The 15,193-nt window shown below is 36.0% G+C and overlaps 1 protein-coding gene across 1 annotated transcript; it reads left to right on the top strand.

The window, feature by feature from the left end:
* Positions 1–198: 198 nt before the first annotated feature.
* Positions 199–14,329, top strand: LOC135082238 (retinol-binding protein pinta-like). Its single transcript, XM_063977007.1, has 7 exons — positions 199–284; positions 6,302–6,480; positions 9,923–10,076; positions 11,813–11,933; positions 12,626–12,760; positions 13,133–13,346; positions 13,844–14,329. Exons 2-7 carry the CDS (start codon positions 6,312–6,314, stop codon positions 13,996–13,998), a joined length of 948 nt encoding a protein of 315 aa, XP_063833077.1. The 5' UTR covers positions 199–284; positions 6,302–6,311; the 3' UTR covers positions 13,999–14,329.
* The last annotated feature ends 864 nt before the right edge of the window (positions 14,330–15,193 follow it).

The raw sequence follows: 15,193 nt of genomic DNA, 5'->3' as shown, positions 1-15,193 counted from the left end.
TTTACCTTATTAAAAAGTAAACCTAGAGGATTGTGTCTTGTTAACTGGAAGCTAAATAACAAAAGGAGTTTTGTTTTCAGACTTTTTTTAATTCTAAAGATTCCTGTAACGTACTTACGAAGGGTTAGGTACAAACCAACACATTCTAAGATGTTACATATCTGCGATTTCGCATTCAATGACAGTTCCGTATGACACGTTCGTACTAAACCTTGGAGTAACATTATTAGATCAACAAACGTCAGTGGTCAGTTGATCTGTGTTCTGGTGTGGACGCGAATTAGGTAATTATTTTTTATAACGTTTCACACGGTTTAGTTAATTGTATAAATTTATTTTATTGTATTGATCGGAATAGAGCTTTCGTGGTGCGTAATGTAAATAAATATTGAAGGGGAAAGTTAAAAAATAATCAGTCAATCGTGAACTTTATTTTATTTTAAGTTAATCGATTTTATCAAATTTTAGATTAAAGAAATAGGTAGTTAATTAGTGCTATGTATCACTTGTTAAAAGCCTAACGCTAGACATAGTTTGAAACAAATCTTATATTTAAATCTTTTACAAATATTATTATTTTGCAATTCAAACTAAAATTAACTTTAACAATATTGACGCAGTTACTAGTCTAATTTATTTAATTAATAATAATATTTGAACTCTTACGACTTGTGACTTAAGGAATATTTTCTTAAGACATTAAAAAAATAGAACTCAGGGCAAAAGTTCCCTGAATTATAAATAAAAATAAAAGCATAACTGAAATAAAGTCTTTATAATAACTGTTCATAAATAATGTGCGCTCGACAATATTGTCTTTTCAAAACTTTTTTCTTGAACTTAACAAACTTAACCAAAAAACGTATCATGTTCTTAATTCTACGAAATAAGTAGTACCTACCTAATTTGACTCTAATAAGACTACGAAGTTAAATATTTCAGTTAGTTCTCAATAATACAACCAATAACTTAATAAAAACGCAGTAGGTAACAAAATTATTGTTATGTTATGTTAAGTTTAACAACTACGTAATATTCCTAAAAATTAATATTCAAATAATAACTCGTTTTATTAGCACTTGTAATAAATCAACAGTATCAAACATCAATTGACGTCACACGAGATTATTGAATAAATCAATAACAACTATATAGTTTCTAGGTGACAATAACTACGATGTCACATTAAGGTTACTGTAGTACCTTATGTGCTTTGATTAGGAGTTATTTTGCAACAAAAATGTAAAGCCTGATGTGCTATTGACGATACTTGAGGACACCAAGGTAAAGTTTACACTAATACAATGTTTGAACTCATCTTATAACCTTGATTCAATATTGGACTAACTTGAGAGTTTAAACTTAACCCTTCGGTACAATGTAAGTACGTACAGACAATGGCACATAAAGGTAGGTATTGTGACATTTACTTACTTGTTATAAGTGCTATTTTGCTATGAAAATGTGAAGTTTGATGTTCTGTAAGTACTAAAGGCTCTTGATGTCTTTTAAATGCATTAACAGTTTCCGTGATGGTCCGGTTTTTGATATGTCTCAGAAAATATCGTGCGTCTTGAGATTAAAACACAATTCTATAGAAAATTACCTGCTGCGTAAGACTTACTATTATTTCATCTATTTGGTCGAAATGTACGCGCGTCACTTCCGAACAACTGGATAAAATGATGTTTTTTTTTTTAATTAAAAATCGAACATAATTTTATGACAGTAGGTGCGAAATTTTCCGGGTCTGCTGGTACCAAATAAGATTTTCATATTTTTAACTGTTACATGTTTTTTCCTTATTTCATAATCTTGAATATATTGTTTGCTTGGACGAAAAATAACTTGGTCCAAGTCCTGGGGGCCTAATGTGAGTTTAGGTCAAACGCATTCGATGTCGACCGCGTAAAAAAGTCACATTAAATGTATGACGGATTGTACAGCGCCCCTAACGGAAACGTTAAAAAACTAAAATTTTCACACATTTTTTTAACGCGCTCACTATTGAGGACTTAGTTGTAATATCACACTCAGCCCGCTGGTTCAGTACTTAGTTTAGGCGTGTGAACTCTATATTCAGACAGAGCTACTTGTTTACGTTTTTATATACTTTAACACATAAGATATACAGTGTTTATATCCTGTTCTATGTAGGTACAGTCAGCGTCAAATAGTTGGTGACACCCAAAGTAGCCAAAAAGTTGTCTACACACACAACCTTATTCCAATTGTAACAAAGACGTGTTGCGAACTTTTTGACTACTTTGGGTGTCACCAACTATTTGATGCCGACTGTACATAGAGATGATGTTTATAAATAACGACAAGTTTGTTACCATAATGTCTCAAGGACACTTTGTTGAATATTATTTGCTAATTTAAATTATTATTATTGTTTTATTATAACTAGTTTTGTTATTAACCTAGAGCTATAAAATTATTAGATTTTAGGCCAAGGTTGTCATAAAAATCTGCATGAAGGTTATGCAAAAAGATCAATGAATATTTATCGTATCTCTATGATATGTAAACTAGCATTTTAAAATTTTATAGATTGCAACCTTACAAAACTAAAAATTATGCTTCAAATTTTCTTCAGTTTTGAACAAAAAATAGAAATTGTGGCCAGATTTACTGACTTTAAAGTAGGTAACGTTAAAGTGAAAAATTCTAAATAAGTAGCTAAATCACGTTCACGCTTACGTCATGAACAACAAGTTCCAAAATACAGTTTACACAGACGCGGATATGTGTTATAAAGCATACATTATCACAATATACAGGGTGGAATTTTGTAATGCCACCTGTATAGGCCTAAGATGCGCGTCGTGGTAACTTTTATCGACGTTAAAATGTATGGACAAAATCGATAAAATAGCGTGATAGCCGCTTATCACGGCGCGCATCCTAGGCCTACTGGAGGGAAAATACTCTTAACACGTTGAGTGCGAAACCAGGTCTATAGACCTTGTGTACGTCTCGCTTACCGTGCGGCTAAGAAAATTATAGTCTTCCTTGTCGTGCGAAAGGCATAACTTCAATTGGGTCCGGTGTAGGAAAGTGATGAATATATATCTATGATGTATTCTTAAAATAGAATCCAATGATGTACCTACCTTAATACCAGGTTTTTAGACCTGGTACCGCACGGAAGTAATAAAATGTCTTCACAATGCGAAACCAGGTCGAAGCACCTTGTACCCTGCGCACCTGGTACCGCACCCCACGCTAGCTTCGTGCAGCCAGTGTTGCCTCGCATTCGTAAGAAACGCACATGTCGACATGGCGTCAAGAGAAACAAACAAAATCAAAACTGCAAATTGATTATAATTTAATTTGCTACACGATTTATTGCTAATTTAAATAGTTTTTCGTGACAAACATTTGAAGTTGTAACTAAATGTTATTAAATAATATGTTTTCTTTAAATATAGCTTATCTAAGTATTTATGCACGTATGTCTTATTTGTAAAATATTTAGACTAAATTATCAAAACATCTTTGTTTGTTACTTTTTTAAATTTTTATTAAAACTTAATTAAAACTATCGATATTTGTATTTCACATCCCTAGAATACCCACCAGACTTCCCTACTTCAGTGCGGCACAGGGTGCTTATGCCTTGTATTTTGAATATAGCTATAATTTTTATATTAAACAAGTTATTCACGAACGCCTTCAGGTGTATGTCAATAAATGCATTATTATTAATATTCAAAGAAAAAAAACAAAATATCTATTAACATGAAGCCAAAAATAAAATTAATATATCTTAAATATTACAAGGTCTTTAAGCCTTGTGCCGCCACAATGTAAGTTTTAATACCAGGTTTACTGACCTTGTACCGAAGGAATGGAAAGTATTAGAAAGTTACTGCCGCAGCAAAGGTGTTAATACTGTAGATAGAAAATTTTAGAAGGAAAAAATATGAACCCTAACGTTGATTTATTTAATCATTGAAAAATTGTAATAAAAATCTAAGATTAATTAGATATTTTGATTCAAATACCTACGTAGAGATAAACACAAGAACCTACTAAATGGATAAAAATTTGCATACTACAACATAACATATTAGGCTTTCAAATCATTCAAAAACGAATTATGTAAACAGACTGTTTTGAGGAAATAATATTATGTAAACATAGCACGTTTACACCTGTATGATAATAATACTAGATATTTAGGTAATGTTTTCTTATCGAATGAAGGTACATTCCGTACATTACTAAAGATTACAATAAGTTACATATTACTCGTACTTTAATTGTTATACGCTACTAAGATAACTAAATAGTCAAGTCAGGAAGGAAATGAGTAATTTATTTGCCCTAGAAAATGTAGGAAACAAATTAATTGCAGCTTATACATACTTAAGTAAATAACTAGAATAATGCAGACACAACATCATATTAAAATGTACAATTATAAACAGAAACAAAACCTGTTAGTGAATTTCTAAAAAGACATTGGGCTAGATGTTGAGCTTTAAAAAACATATCGATAAAGGTTTGCCACTCAGTGGACCGACGATCTGGTAGAGGTCACAGGAGGCGCCTGGATCATAATCATCATCAATTTCAGCCATAGGACGTCCACTACTGAACATAGGCCTCCCCCAATGATTTCCACAATGACAGGTTGATTGCGGCCTGCATCCAGGGCCTTCCCGCTACCTCTATGAGGTCGTCGGTCCTCCTGGGTGCGGATATCTAAAATGCCATACCACCTTTGCAATAAATAATTAAGTATTAAGTATTGATAACACAGGACCAGTCGTTGTTGAAAGCCTTATTGTCCAGAGGTTTATGTCTATTGGTTGAAACAAACAAACAATAAAAATACGTTTGGTTATATTGCAAGTTGCAAAGTACTTCTTTACTAAGTAAATTACGTTATACACAGTATGCTCTTACTACTGACGCAGACCACCGACTTCAAGTTGGCCGATAGTTGGGCCCATTTTAATTTGTATGAAGAATCGACCGATACCAAATCGGTGTAATGTGCGCACTCTCATACATCTCCATACCTACTGATTAACAGCCCGAGTCAACTATCGGCCAACTAAGCGCTCCTGCACACGACGCCGCCGCCGCGCCGCCCCCGCGCCTTTGCACTGTTTAGAGTAGGCGCACACCGTTGATTTTTAGTTGGCCGACAGTTGGGCCCGATTTTAATTTGTATGAAGATTTGACCGACACCAAATCGGTGTAATGTGCGCACTCTCATACATCTCCATACTGATGTGTAGCCAGGATCTACAGCTTGACCGCCAATAAAAACCCAACCAATGAAGGTCAAGTTTAACCCGGGGGAAAGCTAAACCACATAAACTGTCATTGGATCCGCTATGAAATTAATCAGAAGAACATAGGAGGAGTTCGAAGTTCGAAGTCATGCCAGACTATATTTCTTAGAATCGTTATCAGAAAATATATTACAATAAAAGTATTCTTTGAGTCTAACCACAATTAAAATAGTCTCTTTAAGGATCAAAAAGGTCTTATTAACAATGCTAATTAATATGATTAGTCTTAAAGAAGGTCGCTAAGAAAATGACTACAAGACAATGTAAGTCTTGTAAGTTAGATTTCCTAGGAAGCCATTTTTAACAAGTGCCTATACTGCTAAGGTAAACCACAGCAATTTCCGCAGAATTGTTGACTTAGTTATAATATGACTTGTTATAAATGTAGTGCAAAGTGCAAGATACGGACGATTTAACTATCTCACTTATACCTCTAATGTTAAGGGGTGCTGGCGATTTGTCATAAAGTCAACTCGACACAGGGAAAATAATATAATATATTTACACATTCACACTTCATTTTATGTCATTACACGTAGAATGCACTTACCTATTCTCATTTATATGATAATTTAACTGTCAATGTATGAAACTGAGAAAAGTACCTATGAATCTATGTTGTGGTAAAATTACAATGTTAAGTGTAAGTAATTTCTTTGCACAGGAGTTGCATACAAAATCAACAGCGTAGGTTGTTTAATATTTGTGCTATAAACATGTACCTACTTGCGTTCAGTCCACAGCACATCATACAATAATATTTTTTTTACAAAATAGCCTGTATTACGACCAGATAAGGCACCTTAGTGTTTAGCTTGTATTTATTTACAAATAAACACTTCCACTGTCTTTCAAAACTAGTTTACATATTAATAAATTGATTCAAAACATAAACAAAGTAAAAGACAAAATAAGAGAGATAGCCGTGACACTTCGAAATCCTTAGCCTGTTCTGAAAGTGACACTTGACTTATTTCTTTTTCCAGATAAACAAGCATGGAGGTGATATCAAAACATCCTCTAATAAAGGTGACTACAGAAGACGTGAGGTCCACAAGAGGGTTCTACGACTTGAACGATGTGAAGAGGATCAACGAGAGCCTCGATGTGATTGAGGAGTGGCTGAAGAAGCAGGACCATCTTGTTGAGGCCAGCAAATACTTGAGTAAGTAATCTTAAGAATCTGGTTGAAGCCAGCAAATACCTCAGTAAGTAACCTCAAGACCTAATTCTTGGAAGACCGTGAAGATGGCTGGAGGAAAAAAAGTGTACCTACTAAAAAGTATAATTACTATTCTAATACTATTACTACTACTTAGACTACTGTCTTATCGGTGTCAATTTTGATAAAGTTTCCTTGAACTCAAGGAAGAACTCCTTTCAGGATCTAGTCATCATCATGATCATATAACGAAGAAGTCTAATATACCTAGTTGACTTTCTGACTCTGAGGTGACCTACGCCCGTATTTACAAACATTACTATGAGGTCTCACAGTGCGCGTGGACGCACAGGGTCACACACAAACCAATGACAGAGGTCTATTCAACGCTGTGCGTTTGAGTTATCGTTATAGTTACGTTTAAAGTAAAGGTTCGGCGTGCAGCGATGGCGATCAATGCATTTAAGTCTGATCGCCATCGCTGCACGCTGACTGATCGCGTGTGAAATAGCCTTACACTTACATACAGGGTGACTGGAACTGAACCCGCCATAGCTAATACGCGTATAGAGGAGGTCATTTGCTAATTATTGAACCTTACTTTCTATGACTAAAGTTTTATAGTTTAGGAGATATGACAATTTTTATACTTGTTTCAGATTTTCCCGAAATTTGACCTAAAAACTGCTTCAATTTTTTTTCTCGCATGAATTTAACCGATTTTTTTATTTGATACTAATATCGAATAAACCTTTAGTCAAATAAAATAAATTTCAGATCTAGATAATGATTCAATAACTAGTTACGAGCCGCCAAAGTTCAACAAAAGTACAAACCACGATAAAAAATTCAAATTCGATTTCGATTTAAGAAAAAACTAATGGTGATAATGGATTGCCAATGATCTTAAAAATATCTCTACCTTCTCTTCTTTCCAATGATATATCACACGTAGTAATTAGATATTGAAATTTATTAAAAATTCAAAGTTTATGGAAGAAAATGGAGTAATTTACGAAAATTATCCGAAAAAAAATTGAAGCAGTTTTTAGGTCAAATTTCGGAAAAATCTGAAAAAAGTATAAAAATTGACATATCTCCTAAACTATAAAACTTTAGCCATAGAAAGTAAGGTTCAATAATTAGCAAATGACCTCCTCTATACGCCTATTAGCTATGGCGGGTTCAGTTCCAGTCACCCTGTATAGCAGATGACTGTCTGTATCCAAAATATGTTTGTGACATTTTTCATCCTCTGTCGTACGATTGTATATTAAAATCGAACATAACCTACGTTCAAGGAGAGTCCCAACACTATAATCACAAGTGATTCACTAGTAGAACAAAGGCGTAAAACAAATCTTTGACCGCATTTTGAGGTCGCCACTTGATCTCGCTTTGCATCTACGTCAAGTAACGTAACCTGCTCGACAAGGCTTGTTATGCCATCTATATGCACGTCATCATAGAATTATGTGTCAGGTACAGTCAGCATCAAATAGCTCGTGAAACTCAAGCAAAATATCTAAAAGATCGCAATACGTCTTTGTTACAATTGGAATAAGGTTGTGATGTCAACTTTTTGGCCACTTTGGGTGTCACGAATTATTTGACGCTGACTGTAATTCGTATTAATTTATGGGCGCCGACGTAGACCAAAGTGTTTTTTTTTTTAACTTGCTTCATGACTAAATTACTATTGCATCATGACAAAGTAAAATGGTATGAACCTTGTGAACTGTTTTTCAAAATAATAGAAATAATATTCGATAATTTATGCCAAGTCTTCCGGAAGTCTCTAAAACACAATTTACGCAATTTTTAAAGTTTTTATTTAGCTTGCCTTGTTGTTTGGGTAAAAATATTAAAAAAAATGTTACCTTTAAGGAATCGTAGTGATTAAAACCAATGGTAGTTACACTTTAATGTAGGTACATCACACAAAACTGACAATATTATAAGAAATAAAAAAATTAAGGAACGATTTAGGCTTTCATAGGGCTGTTCCCACCGTGGCATCCTGTTTTTCGCAGGCACTGTTGATCCAGTAATACAGGATCCCCTAAAGCTGGATTACCATGGAAACAAGCCCTTTGTCGTTGAGAATGATTTCCACAACTAACACTTACGGCCGTATTCACAAACATTACTGAGGTCTCACAGTGCGCGTGGACGCACAAGGTGACACACGAACCAATCATAGAGCTCTATTCAACGCTGTGCGTTCGATTTTCCGCTTCACTTAAGCAAGCATCGTATGTGAATACAGGCGTTAACCTTTTTACATAAAAGTTCCATAGACGGCTGGTACAAAAACCACGCAGTATTTTCATGAATTCCCATCACATTTAAAACAGCCTTGTCAAATAATTCACATGTCGGCTGTAGACCAAAGGATTTCTCTTGAACGCTGAAGGTTGCCAGTTGCCACTCGTCGTTCAAGTCACGTACTTACAAAAATGTTCCCACTTTATGTTTGTACAGTTTTTGTTTGCTCGAATACTTCAAAGAGTGGCGTAACTTGACCTGTCCTTTCCTTAGTCATAGTATTTTCTTATATCATTTGAATTTTAAACCAGAATGCAATGAATTGCATTCATTTAGGTCACTTCAGTACCCAATGGCTTAAAATATCTTAATTTTAGAGCCGAGTTCAAATTATGGATAAGTATTGGATAACGTAGATGTATTTACATGTAACATGATCATAACTGAAGATAATATCATAAGTTTTGTCCCTTGCTGGATTCGAATTCAAAACCCCAGTCTATAAGGTTAAACCTAAGCAATCTATCCTTAAAGGACACAATATTGAACTGATATCATGCTAACATGAAGTGAAGTGCACCGACAACACATGGAAGCGTAACATGTTGACCCTGAGATCGCATTTATTCCTATCGAAATAAGAGCAGGTTTTCCAGTGCAATTGTCATGCTTGAATTGCCGTCAGTTGTATTTTATAATACTTTTTTTCCCGATAGCCATGTGATAGAATAGGACCATACTCACTGTTCCCCTGGATATCGTAAGTGACTAAGTATATGAATTCCAGGCTTCCTCAACCCTTTTGGTCAGCATGGAGAGTGTAGAGCAAATCCTTCCTTTTGCTTCTGGATATAGAGAGGGTTTATCCTCCTACATCATCATTATCATTTCAGCCACAAGACGTCCTCTACTAAACATAGGCCTCCCTGAATGATTTCCACATCGCCTGGTTGTTAGCGGCACCTTTATGAGGTCGTCGGTCTACCTTGTGGGTGATGTCTCACGCTGCGTTTTCCGGTACGTGGTCTCCACTCCAGAACCTTGCTGCCCCATCGGCCGTCAATTCTACTTAATATTTGCCTTGCCCTTCAGCTTGCTAATCCGTCGGGCTACAGTGGGGACTAAATTAACCAAATGAATATAATTCTAATTAAAATGATCCTATTTTCTTTCACAGATCGAAGTTTCTTGGAGCGGGTGTTCATCTTAGCTAGAGGCTCCATAGAAGGAACGAAAACGAAACTCGACAAGCTCTTCACTTCCAGAGGTTTGATGCCAGAAATGTGTTTGAATAAGACCGTGAAAGAATTCGAGAAATTGTGGAACTGTGTGTAAGTATAACAAGCCATTTTATATTTTTTACTATCTTTTGCCCGCGGCTTCACCCGCGTGAAATTTATTTTGTCAATATCGTCATAAATTATAGCCTAGGTATATGTTATTCTGGGTTATAAACAATAATACTGTAAAGTTTCAACAAAATCCGTTCTGTAGTTTTTGCGTGAAAGAGTAACAAACATCCAGTCATCTAAACTTTCGCATTTATAATATTAGTAAGATTTAGTAACTATTTATTAAGTAAGTATTGTGTAAGTACTGAGTAATTTTATGTCTTGCTTAGCAACTAAACCACCATTAGTCAGCTACATTGAGCACTCTCTTTTAATATTAATAACAACTTTTTAGCAAATTCCAAAGAGTATTGTGAAGAACCGTTCCCTAATATTTTTTAAGAAATTTATTATTTTGCATCTTGGATTGGATCTTTTTTTATCTACAACGAGGTAGCTCTTGAATTACGATTGGCTGATAAAGTTCTAAGCTTCTAAGAAAAATGGCAGAGTCTGTACTTATTCCAAAGCAAAATATCAATCGTATTTACTAAAAGACTTATTCATCATCATCATCATTATCTCAGCCATAGGACGTCCACTGCTGAACATAGGCCTCCCCCAATGCTTTCCATGCTGCCCGGTAAAAGACTTATTACTTACTACTATTAGAACCTACTTGATCAAGTAAGAACTAGGAATATGTATCGCTTGGTAATACTATGGCATCTTAAGTAGATGCAGTAAGAGCTGTTTTGCATTGTAAGTAATGTAATGTACTATGTATATCGTCTATTGTGATGCCTACTGTACATCGGTAACCTATAATTTGTGACGTCAGGTTGATTTAACTAGAACTACTTTAGACCTAGATCGGACACCAAGATAACCTAATCGGTTCGAGTCATTAGAATAATGACTAAATGACGCCATATTGTGGAGCGTAAATATGTCAAAACCATTGTTCTTGTTATTTTAAACGACTTGCAACATTGTCATGATACTGGATTCTTCTGAGGGTTCCGATTGTCATAGTACCTACTAAATTCCTCTTTTCGGTTCCGTGCAAGTTTTGGAAATAATGGAACCCTTATAAATTCAGTATTATAACCCTTATACCTTACAGTTTATTGTATCTGTTAGAACGTTCATCACGGGCAATTTAAATAATAAATAATAAAAGAAAAAAAAAAAGTAAATTATTTCGTCGGTCAATGAGCTCAAAGCTTTAACATTTTTTAAACAAATGTTCAGTTGTGGTGTATCAATAGGCAAACTAGTCAATTGACATAACTTTTTATGAATTATCAAAACGCGATTCTCCCGTAGATTTGTTAGGACAAAAAGGATTAGATATGACGTCACCCGTTTGCGAACTCAATACGAAATCTTTGTCCTGCGTGCAACTAGCAGCGTAATTTTACACGCAGGCGTCCCGAACTCCGCATTACAGGAAAAAGGCACTTAAAGCACAGCTTAGATTATTAATAAGTTACTAACGCCCGTATTCATAAACGATGCTTGCATAAGAGAAGCCGAAAAACGAATGCACAGCGTTTAATAGAGCTCTGTGATTGGTTCGTGTGTCACCCTGTGCGTTCACGCGCACTGTGCGACCTCATAGTAATATTTGTGAATACAGGCGTAAGTAACAAATTCTGTGGACTGACATGTAGTTATGTCTTCTTTTTTGGAGTCTTCTTAGATTTATTTCAATATGTAGCAATTTGTTTCAGAAACTATGTGCCCCTGCCAAAACTGTGCCCTTCGGATCAGAGCCGGGTCATGGTGACGCAGTTCCTCACTGACAAGCTGGATGATTTCTCTTTACTTTCTTACTTCAGATTTAGTTTTATGGTAAGATTTTAAGGGTCCGCGGGTTAAACCCCCATGTGTATTGCTCCCGTGGTGGATACACGTGACTATCGATGAAATCAACTATTATAACGTAATTGAAAATCCATGGTAGATGCCCTCGATTTTCACCCGACTGTGTGTGTCTTGAACCATCATCATCATCATCGTGAAGGTGATCGTGATCCGATGAACGCGGGTTCGAATCCCGCCGTTTTTGAGACCCACTCGTAACACAAGCTTTAGTTTCCCACGAGGGGGTAACGGGACTAATAGTTTTTGCAGGATCCCTTTTATTAGTATTTAATACTCCTTCTATGTTCTTCTGATTAATTTCGTTGCGGGTCAAATGACAGTTTAACTTTCCCCCGGGACAACTTGACCTTCACTGGTTGGGTTTTTATTGGCGGTCAAGCTGTAGATCCTGGCTACACAGGAGTTGCAGTGGTGGGAAAGAGAGGTGGGAATAGTCCCGTTAGTATGTAACACATAATGTGTGTTTGAAATTCGAACGGATCGTTTTTTTGCGGGACACTGCCAACAGGATTTTCGTGTGAACGATTAAAACACGTATTGTATAAAGGATCATCCAAAAATCAGTTGCTGCAAAAAACGGGATGTCACCGTTGGAACAAGCCCTTACTCTGAGAGCAAGGCAGTGTTTGTCTTACCTGTTATTTTTTATCATTTTCCAGATTGGAGAATACAGACTTCACTACGACTACAGTTTGTCTGAAAGGTACATCATAGATCTGACGAATTTGAACCAAATGACGATACTTACCAAGATCAATCCCATAGTTGTAAGGAAAGCGGAAATATTGTGCTCTGTAAGTATTTAGATATCTATATCGTTGACCTATACAGAATGAGTCAATTTATTTTGCAATTAGCAACGCTTGATTTCTCGAATACGGTTTGAGGTATGTAAAAAGAATACACAAAAAGCACGATGTTGTTTCATGAAGCGCCTTTGAACTTCTTGATCACTTTGGGGGTGACAAACTAAGCTTATTTGACGCACGCTGACTTTCCCAGTCGAGAAATCAAGCGTTGCTATTAATTGCAAAAATTTTTAGCCTACCCTGTATGGGTTGTAAAGTTGTAATACTTAGTATACCTACTTATTATTATTCTGTGGTATAAGTATGAGTTTTTGTATTTTATCCAGGTCATATAATAAAACTTTATTCATTTCACAGGAAGGCTACGGAACCAAAATAAAAGGCATCCATCTCCTAAACGCTCCATCTTACGTGGACAAGCTAGTGTCGCTGCTGAAGCAAGCACTGAAACCGAAGGTGGCTGGAAGGCTACATGTCCACAACACATACGAAGACCTCCACAAGCATATTCCTAAAGAAATACTGCCTAAGGAGTATGGCGGTGATGAGACTTCTTGTGATAAATTGAGTGGTAAGTTGCCATCGTTCGTTCGTTTCAGCCAAATGATTTCCACTGCTGGAAAAAGACCCCAAGGATTTCCACAAAGACCGGTCCTGTGTTGTCCGCATCCAGGTCTTTCTGCGACTTTCCATACACTTATAAAAAGCTTATGAAAGTCATCATCAGATTATTGCATTCGTCTCTGAGCCGAAAAGCCGAATAACTATTAGATAAAGAGAAAAATAAATAAATAAAAATATTTTCAATAAATGGCTTGCAATTCCGCCGTGTTCCATATTTTTTTGCATCATCATCTTTAAAAACGGAAAACAATGAAATGCGACATTAAAATAATAATTATGTATAGTACCTACACAACCACAATAAAACCTAAACTAAGCTGTATGTAGATATTCAAGTACCTAGAATAATCAATTAGTTATGTACCTAGTCATAGCGTCTCATTGTTCTCAGATTTGGTGTTATCAAACAAAAAAGTTTAAAATCATCATTACTATCTTTTTCAGAACAATGGAAAGAAGTCCTAAGGTCAGAAGAAGCTACGAGAATAATCTCCCAATCAGACAAGCTGGTGTCAGACGAGACTAAAAGGCAGTCGGCTGCTTTCAACGAAGAGTACCTAGGGATGCCGGGTTCATTTAGAAAACTAAATGTAGATTAAATGAAAAAATAAATGACAATACGATCGAGGTAACTGCGTACCTCGCTGGAATGCGACTCTCCCGCACAGCTCCCCGCGTTCGTCCTGTCCCGTATCAGATCGTCGATGTGATGTCACGGGTGCCTGGTGCGCAGTGAGCAGTTAACTCGACCGGATTGTATTGAGTCATGACATTAATTTGTGGTGGTAGGAAAATTGTAAATAAATATTTTAGTTGTAGGGCGAAGAATAAAGCTAAAATAATAAAGAAGTATTTAACTGATATTAGGATTTATTTGTTACAAAAGCATATTCTGTAAGTTTTTTTATTTAAATACAAACTAAGCTTGAACCCTGCCTTTTTGTTAAATTATTCCTATTTATCATGATCCCTCTAGTCGATGTAGTTTTTTTCGACAATAGCATACTAAGAAGGTTAATTAAATCTTAATCATGGATTATAATCTCATTACAGACCCATAAAATAAAAGCAGAAGAAATAATAATATTTACTCGTAATGAAATTCATTTCCCAAATCTTTAATTAGTCGGCCGTTTGGTGTAGTGGTTCGAAACGGATTACTATTCCGGAGGTAGCGGGTTCGATTCCCGCACAGTACAAACATTTGTGTGCATGAACATATTTGTTTGTATTGGACTGGGTGTTTTCTGTGTGTATGTAGGTATTTAAAAAAAAGTATTTAAGTATGTTTATATCCGTTGTCTAGTACCCATAGTACAAGCTTTGCTTGGTTTGGGACTAGAAGCGCAGTTTAAAATGTCCAAGGATATTTATTTATTTATATCATTAAAATCAGATTTTTAGGCGAACGATCATGTGTTATTCGGAACGCCTAGAAGATTTTATACTACAAACTTACAGAAACACAACGCGCGTAGTGGATTAACACATAGGCTACGTTTTACTGCGGGTAACACCGCAGGGCACAGCTAATCAGAGATATAAAGTTAAGTACCTCATAATCAACATCATCATCATCTCAGCCATAGGACGTCCACTGCTGAACATAGGCCTCCCCCAATGCTTTCCATGCTGCCCGGTTGGTAGCCGCCTGCGTCCAGCGCCTTCCTGCTACCTTTTGATCTCGTCGGTCCACCTTGTGGGTGGACCTCCTACGCAGCGTTTTCCGGTACGCGGCCTCCACTCCAGAACCTTGCTGCCCCATCGGGCGTCAGTTCTGCGTACTATGTGCCC

This window comes from Ostrinia nubilalis, chromosome 21 (genome assembly GCF_963855985.1).
Source record: "Ostrinia nubilalis chromosome 21, ilOstNubi1.1, whole genome shotgun sequence".
NCBI lineage: Eukaryota > Metazoa > Arthropoda > Insecta > Lepidoptera > Crambidae > Ostrinia > Ostrinia nubilalis.
The sequence above is the reverse complement of the archived record's forward strand: the minus strand, read 5'-3'. Positions and strand labels throughout refer to the sequence as shown.